Raw genomic sequence first — 25,793 nt, 5'->3', positions numbered from 1 at the left:
AAGACAAACCTGAGTTTTCAACATTGTCGGATAAACTGATTCCGGCTTTGAGTCAAGTCATTGTTTTGCCATGTTTCTGTCCCTCCTGGCAACTTGTCCTGTCACCTGATCTTTACCCCAAGTGGGGCGAACATGTGAATAAATAATGGATATATTCCAACCAGAGAGAAACAATCATGTCAAGTGTTTACACGGTTATTATGAGCTAATATGATCCTGTTGAAAAGATTATCAAAGGTCCCGTCTGTTCTGATTGAGGTGGAGAGATAAGGTATTTTTATTCTAATTGGGCTGTATTACCAACCACCAAGGTAACCTGATACTTGTGATGTGGTCTAAAGCTCCAGAGCAGGTCAATATAGGTTCAAATGGTTTTGTGACTTCAAATATTCTCAACATATTTCGTCACATGAACGTCCAGATCAACAGTTTCTCATCGCTCACTGGACATTTTCACAGCAAGCTCCTCATTGCAGACCAAATATTACAAGCTTGATCACGATGTGTCAAAACTGCTTTAATAAATAAGTAGGATGATTATTTTGAACAATGAAACATCCACTAAAAGAATGGAAACCTTTTTTTTGTTTGTTTTTTTACTTTGTACAAAATTTAACTTAGCGTCCCTTGTACAGTAAAACGTATACAATATGCATATTTAGCTTTTAACACCAGCAGTGATGCAGCTTTAATTCTTTTATTTTTGCTGTGTCCCATTTACAGAAATACAGTGGTGTGTGTTTTTTTGTGTTGGGGGGGGGGGGGGGTTGAGACAAGAACATGATATGAAAAAGGGGTAAAACTTTTAAACTGAGTTGGTAACTTAAAACATATTTTTGCACGATAGCAAAACGACAAAAGAAAAAAAATAAATCTGCATCTGCAAACGTTGTTCCCTTCGTTAAAGCCATTAAACCATGAAGCCAATGCATGATGTGCACATTTGACATTTGACTCACAAACATCCACATTCATAACACTCAAAAACTGCCATGGTGGACTACTCTTTTTTGTTTTTTCTTTATTTAAACCCTCCATCACTGTTTTTAACTCCAGAAAATCTCAATGATAGCAAAGTGAGACGAGGAGAGTGCTTTACTCGGGCGAATAAAACAACGTTTTAAAGAGTTACTACAAACCAACAACATAAAAAAGATGACCGCTGATAAACATAAATAATGCGTTACACTAAGGCACCTGAAATAAAAGGGTTTGTGATGGGTTTAGAAATGGTTTGAGAACTTTTTAAGGCTGTAAAGTTGGCAACTTTTGAACACTAGCCACCCTCATCTTTTAAACCAAACCTCAACCGGACAACAAAAAGGCGGCGATACCTCAAGTTGAAAGTAGGTTGAAACTAACTAAAGTGGTAACTAATCTGGAGCAAGCTGCACCTTTTGGCCACGTCCCTTTTTTGTGACATCCCAAAAAAGCGAGTGCTCTTAATTATCCGCCAATGGCTAAAAACACTACAGAAATATCACAAATTACAGGAGAAGCCCCTTTTTTTGCATGATTTGAAATAGTTTTGACTAATATGACCCGTTTTAAAAATTGGTTTCTCTAAATCTCAGAATAAATGTTTTAATTGAAAAAAAGGTGGAAAATTGGTTAAAATAAAATAAAAAAAAAACTGCAATATGAAGGAATTTGAAAGATCAGATCCTGCTGTATTATTCTTAAATAAGTTATAATATTAAAGTAGTGACGTCTCGGCCGTTTAGTGTGACTAAAAGCAGTAAAGAAATCGTCACCAAAAAAAGGAAAATATATCCCTTTTTTTTACAAACCATTTTTAAACCCTTCAGAAATTCCTTCATAGGTGGTACCTCACTGTAAATGGTTCTTAACTGTGGGACTTTTGGATAGTGATATAAAACCTGCCTATTTTGAGTGGCATAAATAAAAGGAATGGCATTGTAAAAAAAATAAAAATAATATTAATAATAATAACAATAATAATAAAAATGTGTGAATTTAACTTATTTCAAATATACACAGCTACTCCGTATTTACATGTATGTACAGTATTCATTTCTGTTTTGATCAAATACCTTAAATGGCGTTGCTGTGACATTGAACTCTAATGTACACATATCCCTTTGAGATTTGAGAACAAGGAGGTCAAACTGGGCAGCGCGACTCGGAGCACGAACACGGCTCTTAGAAAGGCACTTGCTACCAACTCAAATACTGCAGAAAAATCCTCAAACAGAGCTTTCAGCCAAGACAACTGAGAGACAGGAGAAAAAAACATGGAAGGCCACATAGTAGGCACTGGGGTTTCTGTCCCCTTTCCCCCTCCAGGCCAAGTGTTTTGGTAAGGCTGGCGCATGACGGCCATGGGTGGACCGGTGGGCAAAGCTGGAAGGTGACAGAGCAAAGGGAGGGTCTGCCTCTGTTACTATAGGATGCAACAGTCTATTTCCCTCTACTGTCCCTTTAATGTGAATCTGCCCTCATAGACACTGAACAGGAGCCCACTGACGATTTAACAAAATCATAATCATCTGTAAACAAACAAAAATCTTTATACAGGTTGTATTTTTTTTCTCTCCATTTCGATGATTCACCATTTCTTAAACTCCATAAACAAAAAAATTTGCAGAGAGCTGCTTTTGACTCCTGTTACAATTCAGCTCCTTCTGTACACAATTAAAGAAAATTAAGAGAACAGAAGCAAAAAAAGGATGTCCACTGTGCTCTAGTCTCCTGAATAATAATAATAAAAAAAAAATCACTTCAGGTGACAGTGACAAAAACATGAAAACAAAGAATGGCTTATTAAAACACAAAGCCTTTTTTTTCTTTCCAAAAGTAGTCACAAAACTAAGAATAGTCGCTGCCTTGCAGCTTCTCTTGCTTCCAACATTGAGAGTCTTTTGTTTTAAATTTCTTACACACAATGGTCTCGGAGGTCTTTCTGACCAGTCAAGACGGCACTGACATTTTTCCAGCGGTTGTCTTTGGGGCTGTAGCCTGGGGTCCGGTGGGGCGCTTTGAGGGGTGAACTGGAGCTGTGCAGAGTACAGATCACTCCCCCACTGGACTGCACTGCAGTCTTAGAGTACTTATAAACTAGCTGCTTTCCCGCCTCCGCTCCACCACACTCCTCCTCGAGCTCAAGCTCGCCTTCCGTCTCCTCCTCCTCCTCCTCATCCTCCTCCCCCTCATCACACGTCCGATAGGAGGGGCCCATGAGCTTTTTGCGCTCCTGCTCGGCCTCCCTGTTGCTTTCCTTCAGCTGTTGCTGCTGCTGCTGCTGACGTCCCACAACGATCCGTAGCGGCTCCCACTGGTTGTTCACACTGTCGTCGGCGGCCGATCGTACGTGCCTCTCGCGCTCTTTTCTCCGTTTGCGTGTCCACCAAATGCACACGATGATGCAAAAGAGGCAGAGCAAGCAGAAGACGACGCACAGAGGCACCAGGTAGTCTGTTGACGTCAAGGTATATGTGGGAGGAAAGGAAGAAAAAGGAGACAGAAATCAGTGGAAGTAGTGACAAGTCAATAATCAGAAACCAAAAAAGGGGCCTGTAACAATTCCTTGCGGGACACCTGTGTTAATCATTACTCACCCACTGAACGGGGCATGACCTGCGTTTCCACTTTGACCTCAATGACTGCCAGCATTATGGTGCTGTTGTGTCGCTTCGACAGGGTGCCCACAATAGCGCTGGCTGTCTCCTGGATTAAACTGTGGTCCGGTAGATCCTCTGGGTGGAAAGACTGAGAGAGAGCAGGGAAGAGATAAGTCAGCTACTCAAAACAAACAAACAAACCAAAAAAAAAAAAGAGTCACATGATCTCTAAGAAGATTTGTGAAAAAAGAGGAGTTCACCATCTTGCATCTGTAAATTTTGATTGTGTGTGCAGATCAAAGAAATAAAAATGAAACATTCCCACTACTTCCAGTCTTTATGCTAAGTGTTGTCTATACAATTTACTTAACACTACAGAGCTTACACAATTGTGTCCCTTTGAGTCTCACATTTGACAAATGTTCATTTAACAGGTTGTGCAGTGGGGTAAGCACTAGCTAAAACCATGCCAGACAAACAGGGAACAGGAAAACCTAAGTTAGCTAAGTTTGTCTTAGTGATGATTATTATTATTATCATTTGTCACTTACTATAGCCACCTCTACGGCGTCCTGATTCGAATGCGAAAGGTCACAGAGCAGGAGAAGAGCGTGGTCCTTGGCCAAGCTTCGGGTGTCAGGAAGATACCTCAGCTCATAGCAGATATTCTCCACCGTTGTTCCCTATATACACACAGACAAACACACTGATCAGCAACTATAATATATATATATATATATATATATATATATATATATATATATAAAAAAAAAGTGGATAAAGAAGTTACAAGGAAGTCGACATGTGACTAACAACCCACCGGAGGTACTTTGTCTCGGTTGAAAACGAGCGTTATGCGGCCACAGCTGTTGTCCAAATGGCCGCTGTTCGGCTGGCACTTGGTGGATGCTTGCGGAGGTGGAGGTCCGGCCATGGAACAAACCCCCCACTGATGGCAAGGGGGCGAGAAGCAGGTGAAGTAGCTGTGCTCCAGACACTCCCGTCCAGCCGGGCAGGAATGCTCTGGTCTCTGGTCCAGGCCTGGTGACTGGAGCCGGCAGAGACGACGACCACACAACACCTGGTGTCACAGCGGAGAAATGTTCACTTACATGCAGTCTGGTTATCTTTTTAACCAGCAACTAAGAACTATTTTCAATCATCATTTAATCTGGTTAGTGAGCAACTTCTTCCACATCTAAAGGTGAAGATGCCGGCATCCACACAATAGAAAGAGCTCTACTCGACAAGAGAGTTTGTTCCAAGTTGCAGATATTTAATTGCAAAGTGTTCAGAAAAGTGTCCTTGCCTTTGTACAGTCCACTTTGCCATTGATGCAATGGCAGCTGTTGCACTCCTGGTCCCAGCGGCTGCCGTGGGGAAACTGCAGCCCGGCGTAGTGGCAAGTCTTTCCAACCCCTATGACTACACACAGACAGAGACATGTTTTCAGTGAATGCATTTATGAGCAAACCACAAGATGCAGTGAATGAATGAGTGCGACTCAAATGCACAAGACAGAGCAGATGTATTTACACTCTTGGCATCGGGCTCCTGTTCTGCCAAGCGGACAGATGCACCGGAAACCGTTGATCTCGTCCACGCAGGTAGATCCATAGGCACAGGGTGAGGACTGGCACTCGTTGATGTCTGTGAAGAGAAGAGAGAACCGGATTAAACGTGGACAAAAGGGGCTGGAGCTTTATAGCAAAGTAAAAGCATAACAGGAAGTCAAAGAAAAACTGTGTCCATGAGTAAACTCCACATGAACCTCTTGTGGAATTTTTGTAGTAACCAAAACCTCACACGTTCCATTTGAAGACAGCAGTAGATCCTACTCAAAGAGCAAAGAGTAATCTACTGTAGCTGGCAGTTTTTTGTTTTTCTATAATGGTTTATTTGCTAACTTTGACAACAGCCTCAACACTGTCTTCAAGGTTTTGTAGTTTTCTTTAGCTGTTTATACTATAGACAGAGCTAGCTAAAGAGGTATACAATTTTGGACTCTCCTGCACCATGTTTCCTCAAACGAAGCTTGTTACATACTCTCGAGGTGAGCACGAACATGAACAAAGTTAGTTCTGGCCAGGTCATTTATACTTCATGAGAAACTCAAGTGCCGAACTCCAGGGGAGTCCTCATAGGGCCCGCCCACTGCAGCATACGTCACACGTGCTAAGCATTGTTGGAGATGCGGGAGATGGATGATGAGAGGCACTTTTCTTATTATTTTCGGACGCCGGCCAGACGTTTTGACGTCCGTGCGACATCGGATCACGCCGTTCATTCAGCATGCCGATCTGTACTCAGAATATTAGAATCTGGGAGCTCACAGAGTGGCCGCTAGCATTCACGCTTTTCCACGTTAACAACGCCCACTTCCAATTTCGGACCAATCGCAGAATAGTTATTGGACGCCACACGAGAAAAAAAGTTCTGCCCGGTTGATGTGTCGACAAGCCACAAAACGAGGGCTATCGTCCAAAATGACGTCATTTTGGATGATAGCCCTGGGAGCGAGAACTAATTTCTCGCTTATTGCTGCATATGCAACAAGCCTAAGCCAAGAAAGCTTGGTACTGGTCAATACGATTGACATTGTCATTGGGATTAACCGATGGCACAAAATGGCATGTTGGTGTGACTGGGCCTTAGTGCCTTCTTGCAAACCCTCACCATTGGTTTTATATGATAAATGATTCCATTTTTTATTTGAGTAGAGCTCTGAAGAGGTCTACTCAAAAGGAAACAATATTTTAGAAAAGTCAATGTGTGATTTATATCTCCGCTCACTGGGTAGCCCAAAACATCCAGTTTTGGTAAAAGGAAAATCACAAAAGCCAGTTGTGCCCCATCCCTGAAACCAGTGGGAACCCTCGGCCATTGTCATCCAGATTTCACGTGAACGGCGGCCCTGGATGAGAATTCTCAAATTCAAGCCCGACAAAAAAGGTGAACGCTGTCCGCCCCAAAACAAAGGAGCAGAGAAGAAGAATTTCAGGGTCACTGGGTAATTTGTCTTCGTGTGTGAATGTGTGACTGCGTGAGTATGGAGGAGGGACGACCTCTGACCCCCAAGGCGTTAAAGGACCGAGAAAAAAAGGGAGTGGGCGGCATCCCGACCTTGCATTTAAGTGTCAAAGTGTCCATCTCCTCCTCGTCCGTTCCTTTTTCTTATCCTTCCTCTTAATCGTACTACGTTGCCATGACTACGTTAGGGTCGCCATGAATGAAATATCGGGGTTTACATTTCAGTTTGCACCATCTTGATAATCATGACTCACTGATTCTGCAGTCCGGTCCGGCGAAGCCTGGGGCGCACTCACACCGAAACCAGTTGACTCCGTCCACACAGATCCCACCGTTGTAACTGAGAGGAAAGAAATAATAAAAAAAATAAAAAAACATCAGATGAGGCTATACATCCTTTCCAGCGTGTGTGTGTTTGCGGTGGGGGTCACAAAGCTCAATTCAGCTCATCAATACAAGCCTCCACCTTTCAGATGCTAATAGGCGTGTCCAGTCCCTCCCCTCCCCTCCTCTCATCATGCCTCCCTTCCATTCCTCCTCAAAGCCAAGCATCCCCCCAGGTCGCACGGGAAGAATGGACACGTACGCCCCCCCCATCCTCCTCCTCTGCCACTCCACCCCCCACCTGCATTCACCATGGGGTAGGTGGGACTCTTGTCCTCCCCACAAAACTCCCACCTCTCACTGTCCCCTATTCAATATGCGAGTACCCCCCCCGCTTGCGAGATGCCCCTTTGAGGCTTGATTTAAGGACAACTTCCACTGCTTTTAGTGGCCCTTCACCCCTCCACAGCCTGCAAGGTCTGTGTGAAGTGTGGAGATGAGGGAGGCATGAAAGTAGGAGGGGGGAGAAAGGTTTTGGCTACACCACAAGAGAGGAAAGAAACATTACATACCAAGGATGAGGGTTGCAGTCGTTTGTGTCTGTTGAAAGAGAAGATGCAAAAGAAAACGTTTAATGTTGAGCTGTTGTTTCTCTTTTTAGGGCGATATCACGGTATCACATTTAAGATTTATACATTTAAAGCTCACTCTACTGCAGGTATTGGATAAACCAGCAGACCTTGCAATATCCCATCAGGACGTAAGTGTAAACTAGCGACAACATGACTCAGGGGCTCAATCAAGTTTCAAAAAACACCACATGGATGTTGTTCAAAGCTATGCAGAAGGGACTAACTTTGTCCACAGGTGGGGCCCTCCCAGCCCTCTTTGCAGATGCAAGTGAAGGTGTCGCCTCCTCCAACGCACGTACCGCCGTTGGAACAAGGACTGGAGGCGCAGGTGCTGTTCTTGGCTGTGGGAGGAGAGAGAGATAGAGAGGATGAGTCAGGTGAGACGTTAAAATCTAAAACAGCAACACATTTATTTCACAAGAAAGCAATCTTAAAGCCTTTTGCAGATAAAGATGTAATTATATTTTTTCTACTTTTCCTGACTTATCGTACATTTGAGCACTTGAATAATAACCAGAGCTACTGCGTGTCACGAAAACACAAAGCTGTCGGTAATATGAGGCTACAGGATATACTGCATGATGCAGTGAATTATTTTCAAACTTGCATTCATTTAAGAGCCAATTTGTGACTGTTTAGTATCCTTGAATGACAATTAATTACTATTCCAGCCAGTGTGGGAAACCGATAATTAATCTGAGCATCTTGTGAAAAACTGGGCAGCCATGTTCATCGATCCATGACCGGCTACTGATGAGTTAGGACAAAGCAAAACGAAATTACCCTTCATCCCAAAAAGACTTGAACAAGAGCCCCATGCTCTTTACACCTCTACATACTTTTAGCGTCAACCATTAGCTTCGTAGCTAGCATTTCGTACCTGTGTTGCATGTGTTTCCTCCCCAACCGGGTGGGCAGGCGCAGCGGAAAGCATCCCCGTGGTCGTTGCAGGTGCCTCCATTACTGCAGGTGGTTTCATCACACTGGCTCTCACCTGGAACAGGAGAAACATAATTCTTGTGATCCAGTAAGACATCAAGTCAAGACTGGAGTTGTCAGTTTATACAATGACGTGTAGCGAGGCGACGGCGGCTGCAAGCTACGAACATAAACACACACATTAACACGGAGCCGGCATAACTTACGGGAATGGCAGGTCTTGCCCTTCCAGTTGTCGGCACACTCGCAGTAGTAGTCGTTCACGAGGTCAACGCAGCGTCCACCATTCTTACAGGGGTTGTGTCTGCACTCGTTGACGTCTGAGGAGGGAGGGAGATTTTTTTTCTATATTTAGTACAAAGAGACGCTGCGCAGCGCGAGCAGAAGTGCTACCCGAGGAATTGTTTTTTTTATCGGAAGCATGGACTCAAACAGTTGACTCACTGAGGTCACAGAGTGGGCCCTCCCAGCCATCCGGACAGAAGCACTGAAAGGAGTTCACGCCGTCAATGCAGGTTCCTCCATTTCTACAGGGGCTGCTGATGCAGTCGTTGATATCTGACATAGTAAGAAAATTAGTTGTTAGACGAACAAATACACACTCAGAATATTTTCAGCATGGAAAAGTATCTTCAGCGAATGACCCAACTCTTTTTTAATCTTTCAATTAGATTAAGTTTTCTTTAATGACTATAAAGCAGGAGGTACGTACTCTCGTGACAGTACATGCCACTGAAACCCGGATCACAGATGCAGGTGAAGTTGCCTGCTGGCTGGCTGACGCAGCGCCCTCGCTGACCACAGACGTTGGAGGATATATGCCGCACTCCAGCTGAGTCATTGGTTGCCACAGCAACAGTGCAGCTGTCAATTGCTGCAAGATAAAAAAAATATATAAAATCATTAGAATTCACATTATTATTATTATTATTATTTTTTGACATACTAGTTGAGTTGAGTTGAGTTACCTTGACATGGGGTGGTGAGGCAGTTCTCCTTGACCCGTTCACACGTCTTTCCCACGTAGCCTTCAGGACACGCACAGTAGAAGTCCTGGTCCATGCTGTGACACTTGGCCTCATTCTCACAAGGGTTCGGATCGCAAGAGTCCGAGGGCGACCAGCTATGAATCTACGGCAATAAAGAGGAGAGTTTACAACTTAAGCAGCAGCAATCTGGATTTAAACATTGTTTTTTTATGCCAATAGTAACATTGGTTGATTCATAACTACCACTATAATCTATCATCGTTTTGAAATGTTTGGTTATGCATGTGCACACAAATCCAAACCACCATCTTGTAAAAAAAAGTTGCACATCACGCTGAATTGGCAAACGTATGAGCATCCCCACACTCTCCCACAAGGGCTTACTAACAACAGCCCTCGGCTAATACTACACACCTACACTGAATCTAGTAGTGGGGGTGCAGTGCCTTGCTCACATGGCATCTTGTGAGAGTCTAGAGGGTTTCTCAGGTTTACCAAACGTTATCATCACAGTAAAGTGCAGTGAGGCCAAAGCAACGCTGGAGAAAGGGGAGCTGAAGTCCATGTAGGTGAGCAGCTTAGCCTGGATCAAGCCGCCGCAGCTGCTCAGAACAAATGGAAGGTAAGTGGACGTGCAAAGTAAGCCTCAGAAACTTTCACTAAGCTCATCAAGGGAATCCATTCTTTTGGTAATACATCTCTGCCCTGCTTAGTCTCGCAAGAGACAGAATCCTTGCAGAGGAGGCCGAGAGAGAGAAAGTGAGCAGTCAAGGGAAAGGCCATCCATCATAAAGACAAATATTGACTCTGGTCCAACTTCATGCAGAGACACAGCGAATATAATAAAGATAAATCATCTGACACAAGCCGACCAGAGGCCACAGTGGCATCTTTGGCCATTTCTTCAAGCTGCAATACAGAAGTTGTAGAGAAAATCTCTCAGTTTATGTAAACAGAGGTCTACTGTGAATAAACTCTGGGTTGCACCCCTTTGCCATTTAAGGTGCTGAACAAGGGAGGCAGAGTAGGGCAACGGGGTTGGTGAAGTTTGTGGTTACGCACAGTTTATTTTACCATAAGTGTCGGAGCCAGATTCATTTTTTATTTTTTTCCTCAGCATTTGCATGTGTGTGGTCAGGGGATCGTGTCTGAGGGCAAGGGTGTCCGTAAATCCTCAGCACATTTATGTAACAGCTTGCACCCGTTCACAGCACAGGAGACATTCTTCACCGCAGCAGGCAAAGTCAAATAATTTACTTGTGGTCGACCAGACAAAAACAAATTCTGTAATAAAACAGACTTTTGAAGATCGGTTTACCGTTCAAAGGATGTTACTTTATCATCTATGAAACAAATATTGCAGCATACTGGAGGAAAAAGGCCAGGTTAAGTGTAAATCCAAAGACTTTACACTGCGTTGGAGCCATTTGTTATACTTATATTTATATTAATGTTGTAAATAATAATCAAAAATTAATGTGGGTTAACTGTATGAGTCTTTGCAGACGACTGTGTTGTGTTCTGCCCTGAATTTATTTATGGTTAAAAGATTTTCATTTAAATAAATCTGTCACTATCACAGAATAATGTGTGACTGAGTCTATGATAATGCAAACATGTGGTGTTCTATGGATAAATGTATGTAAGATTAAATAAAGTATAAGCGAATAAATCTAATTTATAGTAAACAGTTGACTTTCAATCTAACTTAGCTAGCTAGCGCTTATAAAGTTAAGCTAGTACACGTTGCAGCGTCTGGAGTCATTTCCTCCGGGTTTTGACCAACTCTCTTTAAATAAACGTAAATCTCCATGGTCTAAAAAGTCAAGAGCACAAACATCGGGTTTTAAAAAGTGGTGGTGACGTAAATTTTTAGCCCGGGAACAACACAAATAGCTTCACACGCTACGCGAGTTGTCCGTGTCATTTTCTCCGTCAGGTTAACTTCAGAAAACAGCAGGTGAGTGACCGGTGTGTTTGGAGGCTCTGGGGGGAGGTGGAGGGAGAGATGTTTTTGGGAGCAATAGGCAATATAGCACCAGCACAGTGTTGTTGAAACGTGCAAAAATATTTCCAATTCTTTAAGAGGCAGTAGCAGATTAAATTAGATTCTGGCAGGCTGCCATAGTATTAACATTGTAGGTCCATTTCATATCCAGAATTTTTTTGATTATCTTACATCACCTATAAGACTTCCTGTGAGGTCTCAACAATTTCATAATAATTAGGGAAAGTCCAATTGCCATTTTACTCAAAACTACAAATGATACCATCGTGTTGGCTTTGGAATATATTTTAGAGAGCACTTAAGTCATTAGTATACATCAACAGGGTAGTAAGAATATCTTTATAAAAGTTTATGGTAATCTGTCAAAGATATGTTCAAATGTTTTGGAGTTGACAACCTTAATACATTTTAAGATGCTAAATCCGTGTCTTATTCTAGAGCTTTTCCACTGAGACTGTTCGAATTTCTCCCGAAGACACAAATCAGGTGAGGAATGAGAAAGAACGGCATTACATAATCAAATTTTACGGACTCTGGATGAGACACTGATCGTAGAAATATGATGCCGGAGGCGTCACAGTTTTGGCACTGTGGGGCAGGAGTGTACGCCGTGCCATAGCAGGCTTCAGAGGCTCTGTAGTATGTGGGCAGAAATCCAGCGTCACCTCATTCAGAGAGGCTCATATTTATAGTAGGGATGCTAAATCAGGATTGGCTCCTGACCAGCAATGTCCTCCATTCAGGGCCCCAGAGATGGAGCGAAGTGTCGGTTTCCTTGCTGCTAACCTACATTCAGACACACACACACATATACATCTACATGAAAGGCTGCGGAAAGGACGCAGAGATGTAACGTGAATTACAACAGAAGTATGCAGTGGAATGGGGCTTGGCTTCTGTGGTTGGAGACACGCGACATTACACAACTTTGAAGCAGATCACAGCACTGATTAAGCATTGGTGTGTCTGCAATGAATGGTTGCATAACTGGTACTACACTTTAGATATTTCCACTGAATTATAAGTCAGCTTCTATGTATTTTAGGACAGCTAAGGTAGTTTTGAAATGCAAGGAGGTTCAGAGATGCAAAAATTTGCATGACTTTTCTTCAGCAAAAGTTTCAGTCGCTATTGTTGAAAGTCAAGGAGGAAGTAGAAACAAAAATTAACCCAACTGGCTAAAAAGACACAATGCCAACTAGCATTTGGGTGGCATTTTCACAGAGCAAGCCAGACTGACGAGTGCACAAGCAAGTACAAAATGCTCGCACCATCGTAGGCTACGCGCGTCTAGTCCCGCAGTACCTGAAATGAGCCTTAAGACTCAAACCTGGAACACTTCCGAATATAAAATCTGTTTTTAGATGATGCCAATTGTGTGTGCATTGGTAAAAACATACACAACATGCCACAAAGTGTGATAAAGTGTTACTCAGTGTCCCAAAGCGAAACAGCGACGACTAACTTTTATACCGTCTCCTGCATCAGCTGCAGAAACCTGCACAACGTGACACTTACTTCGCACAGCTGCCCGGCGAAGCCCGGTGGGCATTCACACACGAAGCTGTCCAACACTGCGTGGCACTGGCCGCCATTCTGGCACGGGCCGCTGTTGCATTTATTCCTCTGGAATTCACAGTGAGTGCCCACAAAACCGGGAGGGCACTGGCAGTGGTAACCATTCGGCCCCTCCTGGAGAAAAACACACAAAATAAAAGAGTCAAAGATTGCAACCAAAATTCACCCAATTCTTCACTTTGAAGTTAAAAACTAAAAACATCCAATACCTTGCATGTTGCCCCGTTCTGGCACTGGCCATGGCAGCCCTTTGTATCTGAAAGAGAAGAAGACCAGGAACATTAAATTACCTCATTAATGACGTTAAGCAATCCCTAATCCTCTAATAGGTTAAATCTACAATGTAGGTTGTGCAGATTAAATCAAAAGTTTGGAAAAGAAATAACTAGTGAAGCCAAGGAAGAGCCAGACAGACCATATATAGGTTTTAACTGGGCATGCATGGCAGCGGTTCAGCTTGTCAAGACGAGAACGGGTTACCACATGTTGGGAAAAGTGAGTGACGTTAACTAAACTAGAGTTGCGTGCCCAGAAGTGAGAGGAGGCGTCGCCAGCAGAAGGAGAGGCAACTATCGGGAGGAAAATACTAACTGATGTCACAGTTTTGTCCGGACCATCCCCGAAAACAGTCGCAGAGATATCCACCGATCAAATTTTTGCACTCATTAGCGTTCACGCAGGGATGTCCTGCACACTCATTAGCATCTGTGAAGGTAGGAGGTAAGAGTACATCAGTGGAAAGAGACCAAGGAAGGGATAAGGAGATAGAAAAGACACCAGGAAACCAACCCTTTCAAGCCCCAATACTACACTTAAGGCCAGTTAGATGATGGGGAATGTAAGATATACTGTACACCGATCAGGCATAACATTATGACCACCTTCCTAATATTGTGTAGGTCTCCCTTGTGCCTCCAAAACAGTTGGGACTCATCAGAGAATGGACATGAGCCTTCTGAGGGTGTCCTGTGGTGTCTTGTGACAGAATGTTGTTAGTGGGGGCCTTTGGGTCCTATGGGTTGAGGGGAGGGGCCTCTGTGGATCATCCCACAGATACTTGATCAGTTTGGGATCTAGTGAATTTGGAGGTCAGGTCAACACCTTGTGAGTTGTTCCTAAAGGGTTTTTTGTGTGTGCCTGTGTCAGGCTGCATCCTGCTGGGGATGGCTGCTGCCATCAAGGAGTGTCTTTGCTATGGGGTGGGGGTGCATGGTCTGGTCTATGTGGGTGGTACATGTTTAAGTAACATCCCCATGAATGCCAGGTCCAGAAGTTTCCCAGGAGAACACAGTATTGTCACAAGATGGTACCCGTTATTCACTTCTCCTGTCAGTGGTTTTGATTTTGTGGCTGATCAGTTCATATTGTATTGTTCATACTGTAGTTGTATGGAGTTCTCAAGACTTATGGATGATGGTACCATTTGGATGTCAAGCATTTTGTGTACACATCTTCCCACGTTGTAACCACAACCTCGTGAGTTCTTTCACAATTACTTCACATCCCAGATTTTGTCAATTTTCAAACTTGTATTTATCACACATTAAATGAAGATTGAGATGAATGAGACTACTTCAGGCATTAAATCAGACCATTAAGCCACAAAACGTTTCACAGTCCGACAAGACCTGTAAACAGACTTTGGTTTTACACCATTGGTTTTACACTTCAGTGTTGTGGCAGGTAAAATTACTCTTTTTTTGTCAGTGGAGTCTGATAGCTCTGAAGGGAGGAAAGATCGATACGGCTGCTTCAGTTTCACAGTCGGGGAAAAAGGCTAGAGGTTGTTTTAGGTGGCTATCATACATTTCTCGGAGCATGCCACCCACCATTTACAGAAGAAACCATTTAACAGCAAACATTTTGTTTGCTGTTGGTCCCAGAGTTTCCCACAAGATTTCGTGAGACCCTTGCAGGAACGTTCTGTAATATATGATATTCTTTGATGCGTGAGGTATCACGTCATGTTGCAAATTAATTTCTTAGTGACCCAGATTATCAGAAACTCTTCCTATTGTCACCCTAATGAGTCGGCTGACTTCTGCCCTACAGAACAGCTGACACATTATGGTTTTCATCTGTTCAGTGCAGAATAAATTAGTTGAAACAGACAGAACAGTTTCACAAACGTTCACCACCTCCAGACATCAAAAGGGTGGAGGGTGTGTGTGTGTGTGTGTATGTGTAGGGGGGTCGGGGGTGGGGTCCGATGGGGAGTCCTGCCACACTCACTCACACACCTGACTTCTCTCTGAAACCCAACACCCACTACACACACAGACCATCTCCAGGTAAGACAAGAGGCCTATAGCTGCCTGTAAACTGAGATCTGAGCTGGTAAGATGACACTGGACTCTTGGGATCTCTTTCCTGCCTTTACCACACACACACGCACGCACACACACACACGTAATCCATTTCCTGGCTTCACGCTGGTCACGTCCGCTTGCCGGGACAGGAGCGATATAGAAACGAACGCTAGCGCCAGCGACAAACAGCCGGGTATAGACACACTAGCAGCTCATAAAGTCATTGAGAAAAGAAAAGAAAAAAAAAAAAAAAAAGAGGCCGAGCTGTTGGCAGCTGCCATCTCATCCAGGATATTGACAACTTGTACTCTGGCCATGGGGCTCGGGTTGCAGGTCGCCAATTTGAATCCAAAAATACAGTTATCCTGAGAGAGTGACGCTGCATTTGTTTGAGGAGATGGAAACAAACAGGAAGAGGAGTGGAAATACATCTCCCAGTAGAAATAAAAAAAAACAAGTGCTAACAAGTGCTAAAAAAAATAAATAAAATAAACTCACCTATCTGACAGGTCTTTCCTTCCCACTGTGGGGGGCACACACACTGGAAGCCATCCTCCAGGTCAATACAGGTTCCACCCTGAGCACATGGGCTGGCAGCACACTCATCCAAATCTGAGGAAAACAATCAATCTCTGGTTATTTTTAACTGAAGCACAGTTTTAAATAAGATGCTGGACTAGATAAGAGTTGAATAGGACGGGAAGGAGACAGCAGACAAGCCCCAATTGAATAAGAAGCAATAAATGTTTTCCAAATTAAAGCTCGTGGAAGCTGAAATACAACAAATTTCGTGTTCAGTTGCAAAGAAAGGGTTCAATTCTGACAAATGGGGATGTGATGCCAGGGCGAGCGACTGAAAGAACGTAGTGCAGCGACTCACTGTTGGCACAGGTCGGCCCCTCCCAGCCCGGCGGACACTGGCACTCGAAGCCTTCGGGGACCTCGTGGCACGTACCACCGTTGGCGCAGGGATTGGAAACACAGCCGTGCTCGGCTGATGGAGGGAGGGCAGTGTTGTCACAGGGCGAAGAGTAAAAAGTACAATTTTCTTTCTTTAGCTTATCTGGTGGGCAGTTTTACTGCAAAACTTTGTCAAAGATGATTACCTATCTGACAGTTCTTTCCGGAGTAGCCCTGCGGACAGGCACAGTGGTATTCATCCGGTTCCGTGTTCATGCAGGTTCCTCCGTTGATGCAAGGCTGGTGGCTGCCGCAGTAGTTCAGATCTGGAGGAGATGAACAGCCAAGGGATTTCCAGGTTAAATCACACCGAATCCCCATTCTAGACTAAAAACTCTGCATCTGTGCAAGATGCAACTAAATACACAGATTTTTCAGGTCTCTGACAAATAGCATGACAAACAGCATGGACTAAATTGTTGAAGCTGCAGAAAGAAGCGACAAAAATCAAGTAATTTGCTAAACTTTATTGATTCCGGGGGCAACACCATGCATTGATGAACGACGTCCTAAATTAATCAATCTGCTATTAAATGGTAAGCCAACGGAACCTAATATTAATGCATAGTGGCAATATTAAAAATCTGATCACAAGACGTTTTCTGCAGAGACAATGCCATCGAAATGGGGCCGTCTATATACACTGGATATTGGATATATACTGGACACAAATATTTAAGCTCAGCTGCAACTGTGCCGTCAGATCTTTCTATCCGCATCGACACCGTGCAGTCAGCTATTTGCCCGCTTCACCATTTATCCCGTCGGTGCCGGGAGTTCCCAGAAAGCTTGTCAGAGCCTTTGCTCGGCATCCAGCACCAGCTGTCCGCTTTGACAGGAAGCACAGAAGTGTTTTCTCAACCGCTCTGCTGCACCGCATTCTGATTTCTTTACTGTATTTACAGGATTCTGCCTAGCGGCTCACATTTAGATCAGTTCTTATTATTATTATTATACACCATTTGGTTTTGCATGCATCCATTTTCTTCTTCATTATCTGAATTGTACTAATAAACCTAACCCTAACTGATCCCTGCACACTGGCCTCAGGCTAAAGGCCAGGCCGCCCTAAAGGCTGGTAAATAAATGAGCAGGGATCTGTCTCCACCGGGGTTCTTAGGACCCATTCTCATCCCCCGAAGAGCCCTCCGTGACGAAGGGATGTGCCGGGATCGGGTGTCCCTGCCGCCGCTCAGATCACACAGGCAGTAAAACTATCCAGCTGCTGTTCTCCCCATCGGAGAGAACGGGCAGTAAAGAGGATTCAGACCTCAGGTAAAAACAGAGCCAGGTGAGCTACTACCTGGAATTAGCTTTAAATGAAACCTGGATTTATACCGACACGTAAAACAAAGCAGGACGCTGTTATTTCCTGTTACATTTTTTCCTTTTCTTTTTCCATTTTTGGATCTTTTATTATTAAAATACACACATATTCCAGCTGTCATCAGGTGAGAGGCGGGGTACACCCTGGACAGGTCTCCAGTCTATCACAGGGCTACAGTTGAATATAAATCTTCTAATTTCAGAAACTTTCTACATTTTCAAAATGAATGACAGGGACAACGCTGCAAGGAAAGGGCCTATGTGCCCGTTTGTCAAGCTGACGACTGAGCTGAGCCTTAATCCATTCATCTATCAATTGCAATTATTACTCTTCAAACCTGCAGTTGGAGGGGAGGTGCAGAGTCACAACAGCCACTCTCTGGCAGCATCCTGCACGGGAGGAGGTGAAATAAAACTTTATTTATTTATTTTTTTCCATACCTTTATCGCACAGCAGGCCGCCCCAGTTCCTCTCGCAATTGCACTGCCAGGGGAGGTTGCAGGTCCCATGCATGCATCCGGGAAAGAGCTTACATTCATCGCAGAATTGGCCCTCCCAGCCGTAGCCACAGCTGACAAACACAGAGAGGAAAAACATGACCACAGTCACACATCACATCTAATCTCTCAACCTGCTCTCTAAACAATCTCTCTGTTCCATCTCGCTGCTGTTTATTTCTCCTCAATCACCCTGACACGAGATGAGTGTAAATGTGATTATCAAGACAGGCTCACCAGCTTTAATGTGTTTGGATTCTGTAAAGGAAACGGTTCTCTTTTGAAGATTTTACATAACTCAATAACGTCCTAAACACATTTACACTCAGGTTAGTGCCAAAGGGAGATACTAGAAATATTACAGGGAAAAATCTGACAATCTCTGCTTGTGCCACCTTAATCAGAACAAACTGGTCCTGTTGGTTGAGGGTAGGGGTCTCAGTGGATCATCCCACAGACACTTGATCAGTTTGGGATCTAGTGAATTTGGAGGCCAGGTCAACACCTTGTGCTGTTCTTCATGTTTATTTGAGTTGTTCCTAAACCATTTTTGTGTGTGTGTCTGCATCCTTCTGTCATTGCTATGGGGTGGGGGTGCCTGGTCTGGTCTAGGTGGGTGCTATATGTCTAAGTAACATCCACATGAATGCCAGGTCTAAAGGTTTCCCAGCAGAACACTGAATTGTCACATGATGGTCAATGTTATTTATTTCTCCTGTCAGTGGTCACAAAGTTGTGGCTGATTTTATGTAAACAGTTAAACTGGAATCTCAAATCTCTAAACTGAGATTAGGTGGTCAGTTTCTCTCTTATAGATCATGAAAAACAACCCAAGCTCTTGGGATGAATGAAAGGAGACTTTCTGAAGACATCCATTAAGTTTTGATTCAAACCACTGAGCTTCCAGAGCTACTACAGACCCAAAGGGATCCTAGCGCGTTGAAGGAACCTTCCCAGCAGTGGAGACGCATCTACCGTCGTACGTGCGCCTGCGTCCACACGTCACAAGGCCGCCTGCCAACTAATCTTAGTGGAGGGTGACATTCCAGGGCATGAGGGGTTAAGAATACTTCCAGCAGCTCCCGTGCTCGGGTTAGAGTCTGGAGGCGAGGGAGAGCGGGGGGCTACTAGGAGGGTGGCACAGCGGTCCTCGGAGCTGGCGGCTGGAGTGGAGACGGCCGTGTGTTTACAGTGTATATGCGCGCCAGACAGACAGACAGACAGACAGACAGCAGCTTCATGACAGTACTCGGCTATTCCGAGTGCTGCTGTGTCGTCGAGGCAGCTGTCTTGTCAATTGACTGCTATTTTGAGTCCCCAGCAGACGGCACCGCTGTCTCCGTGAGAGATGAGGCCTTCGGAAAGCTCTGCCATTCTCAGGCTGAGAGGAGAGGGGATGGGGGGGCTGGAGGGGAATACTCGGCATGCTCCTTCCACCGCATATGATTAGCTTCAGGGGTCTTGACAGCGGCGTAGCAACAACACTAAAAGAGATTTGGTGTTGCTTTCATAGCTTGAAGGAGCCGAAAGTGGTTTCATTCACGTCCACGTTGGCATCATGATTACTCAGCAACACTACACGCACGAAGGCGTATTTTCTTATGAAGTGGATTCCAACCCTTTGACACTCTGACATGTCAAAGTTTGCAAGGTGTTTGAAAAAAAATGCGTTACTTAACGTATCCTCCCAGCGAGTCTCGGGACACGGCAAGCCTCCTGACAAATATGTCAGAACAGGCCTAATGTGGGCAAATAAAAAGCCTCAGTGCAGCGGAGTAACAACAGGCACGTACCAGCTTTTGTGTTTCTCAAAAGCCCGTGGCAGACGGAGGGGGGGGGGGGAGCCCATAAAACTGTGATGAAATAAAGGGAATGAAAGGAGATGGCGAGGAGTTTAATGCCAGCTTTCTGTGACCTGAGGCATCATTAAATTCATGCTACTGCAGGAAGACTCTTTAAAGCTGCTCCTCTATTCAGGTCACTTTTCCTGTTGACTGGAACTTGACATTTTCTTATGAATAAGGAGGTAAATGGAACAAGGGTGACAAGCGGTTTCCGAAAACTGGTCATCCTACTCCCCTCATTCCTCGGCACTTAGCCAAAGCTAATAATGGGACGCAAGTATTTCTTTCCATCCGTCAGGTGGGATGGGGGATGGGGGGGGTTTACAAATGAAGACGGGATGTTCCGCATCCTGGAAACGCGGACCTATGGGGGCGTTCGACGTCACTTTATCTAACTGTCATTTCCACTTTTGGGAAATGTACATAACACAGTGGGATGTTCATTTCCTTTCCTGCCCCTTGCCCTTCAAGAAGGACTGCAATGCGGATGGCGAAAGGATGGGGGGTGGAGGGGGAGGTGGAATCAGACAATTCCCAGCACGTTTGCAGTGGTCAAATTCACACACCGGCGAGCCCCCTTTTTCATAGGGCCTGAGCCGCAGAAAGCTGATGAAATGCTTGTTATTCTGAGGAGGATTTCGGGAGGCTAAAAATATGAGAAGGCAGACGAGGCATTGCCCTTTTCTTCTGAGCCGAGGTGGAGATGCCCACAAGGGAAAGAAACACACACACACACAAAAAAAAAAAAAAAAAGAGGCTTCGACAAGTGACAGTGCCTCGGTTTGGAATCTAAATCAGTCATTCCTTCACACCTTTGACCCCGAGAGTAATTTTGAGCAAATATAAGACTACTGATTACAGAAACTACCTTTTATTTCATCATATTGAACATCACCTGAACTCACAGCAGCAGGCAGGGGATGCTGCAAAAAGATTGTAGCTACACACAGTTATATATGTATATGAAGGAAACAGATATTCCCATTAATCTTACTTGCATTCGCCCGGAACAGCGCAGAAGCCATGTAACAGGTTGCAGCCTTGCTTGCAGATGGCTGAGCGGGAGAAAAAGAGAAACCATGACATTAATGAGGCGCCATTTCGATATGAATCCCAAACAAACAAGGTCAGAGAGAGAAGTGTGGAGCAACAGCGACATGGAAAACTGGGAGGAGGATGAGTAGTAGTAGTAGTAGTAGTAGTAGGAGGAGGAGGAGGAGGAGGAGGAGGAAAACGGTCTTTCTAACAAGTGCAACAAGAGAATTCATGGCACCCTGAACACTGCTGGGGGCGAGGAAAGGACAACTTTATTGCCTGCATGTACGACACGGCCCCCCTCTTAAAAACAACCCAGCCCCTCTGCGCTCCCCTCCTCCTTTCACCCTTCGTCTTCTAAGGTCAGCTGGGTGATTTATGGAGGGCCCCCCCACTTTCTCCGACGCCACCCACTAACACGAACCCCAGCGCTGGTACATTTTCAAATAAGCCATACACACACCTACACATTTATTCACTCATACCAGTCCTGTTGTTCATTCCTTTATAAAACTTTGATTATGGCAGAGCAGAAGGTCAAATTACACGTTCGCAAAAAAATCGACCCCCAAGATGACGACGTGTATTCGCTAAAAGGCCAAAACTTAACAAAAAGCAATAAATCTTTACATTTGAGAAGCTAGAAAATACACAAATAATAAGACAGCTCACCTGTCCTGCAGCCCGGGCCCATCCAGCCGTTCAGGCACACCTTGGCCCCCGAGGGGTCGCAGCGGTAGTGGCCGAAATAGTCGTCACGGGGGACGCACAGATCATTGCACTTGCTGCCGAAGTAGTTTTTGTCGCACCGCACCCGGATGCGGTACGCGAGGCGAGCCACCGGCCCGCCGTGCACGATGTTCTGCCATTGGTCACCGGGGTTGATCATGCCGGTGTGAATGCTGCGCTCGATCAGCAGCTCTTCCTCATCTGGAAAACACAAACGGGTGTGAGGATATCTGGATTGATTTCACCACAGAGGCAAAAGAAGAATGTGAATAAATTTATGAAAAGTACAAGGTGTCCTCTCGGTTTAACGAAACTAAAGTTTGCATCATCGGTGCAATTTCATTGCTCTTCAAGAGCCTTAAAGGACTCTGTCCAACATTATATGAAATGTCCATGTTGGCATTTACTTTCATCCACCATCAAATCATTAAAAGGACACAGCCATTTTAAGCCAGACATTGACTGTCTGTGTCTTATAACAATGCTAAAACAGGAGGCAACTGGACATCCATGGGACAATCCAAGTGGCTTCTTCAGTTTTGATGAGAGGTGAAACGTCTTAGAGAAAACTCAATCGAGCCTAGTTGCCTTTGTTTCAACTCGGTTTTAAATAATCACTTCCTTCTCCTTCCAAAACACACCCACAAACACCAGTGGAGCCCTGCACAAAGGTTAAACTGTTCCCGCTTTCTTCTTCTACCACACTTTACCGTGTATTTGCTCTAGACTGGCGCACTCTTTACAGAAACCAATCACCTGCAGGAACTTAAACTACATTTAGGACACTTTGTTAGTAGCTTATTTCATATTGTTGGGGCTGCTTTGGCTAGACTGAGAAAGCACATTTAAGTTTGGCGTGCCCCCTGCTCTGCAAAACTGTCCACGAGAGGCCAAAATATTACAGGCTCAATGAATATAACTTTTGCTTGAGCCATTATCTACCAATCAAAATGATCAGAGGATAAAATAAATGTCAAGTTAACCAGATTTATACAAATACTTTAAGCACAATCCTTTAGACTGATGTGGAATCGGCTTTATCCTCATGTAAACTCACTCACCCGAGAGCATTCTCATTCAGCGTGCAGACGCTTTGATATCACATCACATTGTGTGTGTGTGTGTGTGTGTGAGTGTGTGTGTGTGTGGAAAGTGCCCACTGAATTTTAAGTATGCCATTGAAATTCACTGTCTGCAGAATTGATCCATTTCCTGGCGATATCATCTGAGCAGCTCCGCGCGCGCATCGTCACGAAACATCTGCGTGGCGGTTACTACCGTTTAGCCTCTAGCAGGCAAACACTCACATTTAACACCGTTTGCCTCTGTGGGGCACGCTGCTGCTGCACCAGCATAAAAAAAAAAAAGCAATCTTTTTCACAGTGGGATCTAAAGCTGGAAAACAACCTCTGTGAAAATAGAGGGTCTGTGATTTCCTTTTCTCCATGGGCTCAATGCACCATAGACATTTTGAAGCAGGAACACACACACGTACGTGCACACACACATACCTTCCTCTGCTGGGGACTGACACAATGTCAGACAGAATTAAGCAACAATAACAGAAATAACCCCCGGCAGTTGCCAGATAGAGAACAATGGGCTCCGGGCCCAAGCCGGTCTCTGCTGCTAAGTGTCTAAACACTGAGCCCAGCCGCCCAGTCCACTCCACTTCCTGCCCGATAAACACAAGGAAAACAGCCGGCTGCCTTTCCTGAGGACACGGGGGGTGGGGGGAGTCGGGGGGGGGGGGGGGGTGGACGTGACGCCGGAGGAGAGGAATCTCACAGACAAACTGACACACTGGTAGGCTCTTACGTAGGACCAGACATGAGGCTGGTTGCTGACTCAGGCCAGACAAGAGAGTTCATCATAATGTCTCTCAGTCATACGCTGTCTGCAGCGGCATCAATGAACACACCCTGTTTCTGATGGCTTCTATTGCAGTTATGATTACGAACCATAAGATAAAAGGAACAGAAAGCCATCTGGCACACACGCTGTAAACCTGCATGAAAGGAAATAACTCCTCATACCAGCAGGTGGCAGTAGTCTGTATTCGCCGATCAAAAAAGAAAACCAGACTATCGATTGGGAGGCTAGGAAGCTAGAAAGAGCTATACACGTTCAAGCACAATCAGAAAACGCCGCAACTCAAAGCTCTGCAGATGAAAGCAAATCACACGCTCTCTCTAACCTTTCCACGCATTTACGATTCTAGCACAACCCAGCTGTAGTTCTATCACGACTAGAGGCGCGTGATGAATTTAATACTAGAACCCCACTCTAACATCCTAACAAGCTAAATCCAATACTGACCCCCTAGACGTTCATACCAAGGCTTTCTTTTTCTCAGATTTCAAAATCTGTATCACTGCACGGAACAGTACTGCACAACTATAAACTGAGCCAACTGTGACTGCATTACTCTGATCGATTGCAGAGCCGCCATGTTTTGAAAACACAGTGACAAAGAAAATGTGTTTTGTATGGTCCTGAGTGTCATAGCAATATCAAGTCTGCAGAATAAAGCTGGATTCACCTCCATTTAACCACAACTATGACAACTACAAGCTATGGGAATTGATTTCCTTTAATTCCAACTATGAAAAACCAATCTCTGATCTCTAATAGTAAAATATCATGGTCCTAATATCTGCAAAAACAAATAAAGCCTACCATACTAAACCCCCCACCTGCTTGTCAAAGGTTACAAAACCTGCTGTGGCTCACTGTGACCCTACAGAAGTTAACTACTTCTGAACAGTATAAGGAGACTCCCTTGTGATCGTCCAGAGAGTTTGAAAGGCGCATCTGTCACAGACATTTTCTAGAACCCATGACATTAAGGTTGAAGTCAGCTGATCTTTGATCTGTGTAACCAAACAGCATGCTTAGCTGAGGTTTTTTTTTTAATGCAACAAAGAATAAAAATGTGTTGGAAATGAAAAAAACATTAATATTTTCCACGTTGGTGTCTCAGCGAAGTGCCAGTAAAAAGACACTCATCTGTTTTGCTCCTTTATAGCAATTTGGCTGAGACTGAAGTGTGAGTAACTGAAAGCAAATCAACGAAAAGCGACATTTAGGCACGACATTCATCAGGAACGCCGCAAGTAATCACGCTAAATCTACACAATCACCGCTGAAACGGGAGACTACACAGGGCATGCAGCAGTCTAATCAAACAGTGATGATGTCAAAATCTATTTCTTCCCCATTGTCTGCATTCATGAGTGGAAACACGTTTGATGTTATGGACAAAACAGGATGCAATGACCTCATATAAATAAGGCACAGGATTAGACAAGGGAGAACAGTATGGACCAATATATAAATGACACATACAAGCTTGCATGCACAGAAAAGGTGCTTGAGACTCGTGAAAAATGTCCCCGTCTCCACAGATCAAAGGTACACCCAGACATGCGGACATTATAGTCCTGAATGGGTCTTCTTCCTCCCAGACTGGGCTACTGCTTAGACGGGAAAAAGGGGTTTTACAGGAGTCCACCCAGCGGACATAGCAAAAGCAAAACAGGATACAGCTGGTCAGAACTGACCGCCGGAGCCAACGGAGCTGAGAGGTATTCTATATAGAGGAGTCTATGGCAGTACATTCCAGTATCGACATATTGGACATGTCTCCTGGTGAAGAACAAGAAACCAATGCAAAGAAGTAGGTAGTTGTGGAACTTGGACACCAATGCCATGTTTGGCTCCGTTAAAGGTTACTGCAGACTTACTGTTGCGTGTGTGCGTGTCGTTGTCCCAGTCAAAAGCCTCTACGATCACCGTGTACATCCGCTGGAGGAAAAAGGGAAAAAGAAAACATGAGTTAGACAAAATATCATCTCTCTGCGTTATTTCTTTACTGTACAGGTAGGCTTAAATGAAGGTTCAATGGCTCGTCAGGCAAAAGGTTAGGCAAACTGGCAATTCTGCTTCCCTTCATCCAACAACATACGGTAACACGATCACCTTTTTAAGAATCAAAAACCAATACTCTGG

The 25,793-nt window shown here is 44.5% G+C and overlaps 1 protein-coding gene across 2 annotated transcripts in view; it reads right to left on the bottom strand.

The window, feature by feature from the left end:
- Window positions 1-683: 683 nt before the first annotated feature.
- The window catches only part of jag2b (jagged canonical Notch ligand 2b), a 41,849-nt gene continuing 16,739 nt past the window's right edge, over window positions 684-25,793 (bottom strand). The window contains exons 3-26 of one of the 2 annotated variants that reach the window (XM_084560762.1): window positions 25,529-25,589; window positions 21,726-21,983; window positions 21,013-21,073; window positions 18,118-18,248; window positions 16,497-16,616; window positions 16,271-16,384; window positions 15,889-16,002; window positions 13,673-13,786; window positions 13,291-13,337; window positions 13,022-13,195; window positions 9,475-9,637; window positions 9,219-9,380; window positions 8,951-9,064; window positions 8,713-8,826; window positions 8,448-8,561; window positions 7,792-7,908; window positions 7,508-7,535; window positions 6,866-6,951; window positions 5,118-5,231; window positions 4,891-5,006; window positions 4,402-4,662; window positions 4,133-4,264; window positions 3,579-3,729; window positions 684-3,435 (exon numbers count right to left, since the gene is read on the bottom strand). In XM_084560762.1, the coding sequence (XP_084416888.1) occupies window positions 2,897-3,435; window positions 3,579-3,729; window positions 4,133-4,264; window positions 4,402-4,662; window positions 4,891-5,006; window positions 5,118-5,231; window positions 6,866-6,951; window positions 7,508-7,535; window positions 7,792-7,908; window positions 8,448-8,561; window positions 8,713-8,826; window positions 8,951-9,064; window positions 9,219-9,380; window positions 9,475-9,637; window positions 13,022-13,195; window positions 13,291-13,337; window positions 13,673-13,786; window positions 15,889-16,002; window positions 16,271-16,384; window positions 16,497-16,616; window positions 18,118-18,248; window positions 21,013-21,073; window positions 21,726-21,983; window positions 25,529-25,589 (3,405 nt within the window). In that variant the 3' untranslated portion in view covers window positions 684-2,896. The remainder of the gene's footprint in view (window positions 3,436-3,578; window positions 3,730-4,132; window positions 4,265-4,401; window positions 4,663-4,890; window positions 5,007-5,117; window positions 5,232-6,865; window positions 6,952-7,507; window positions 7,536-7,791; window positions 7,909-8,447; window positions 8,562-8,712; window positions 8,827-8,950; window positions 9,065-9,218; window positions 9,381-9,474; window positions 9,638-13,021; window positions 13,196-13,290; window positions 13,338-13,672; window positions 13,787-15,888; window positions 16,003-16,270; window positions 16,385-16,496; window positions 16,617-18,117; window positions 18,249-21,012; window positions 21,074-21,725; window positions 21,984-25,528; window positions 25,590-25,793) is intronic. The other variant, XM_084560763.1, reaches the window with a different exon arrangement.

The sequence above is a fragment of the Chelon labrosus genome, assembly GCF_963514085.1.
Source record: "Chelon labrosus genome assembly, chromosome: 14".
Lineage (NCBI taxonomy): Eukaryota > Metazoa > Chordata > Actinopteri > Mugiliformes > Mugilidae > Chelon > Chelon labrosus.
Note: the sequence above shows the minus strand (reverse complement) of the source record. Positions and strands in the feature narration are given on the sequence as shown.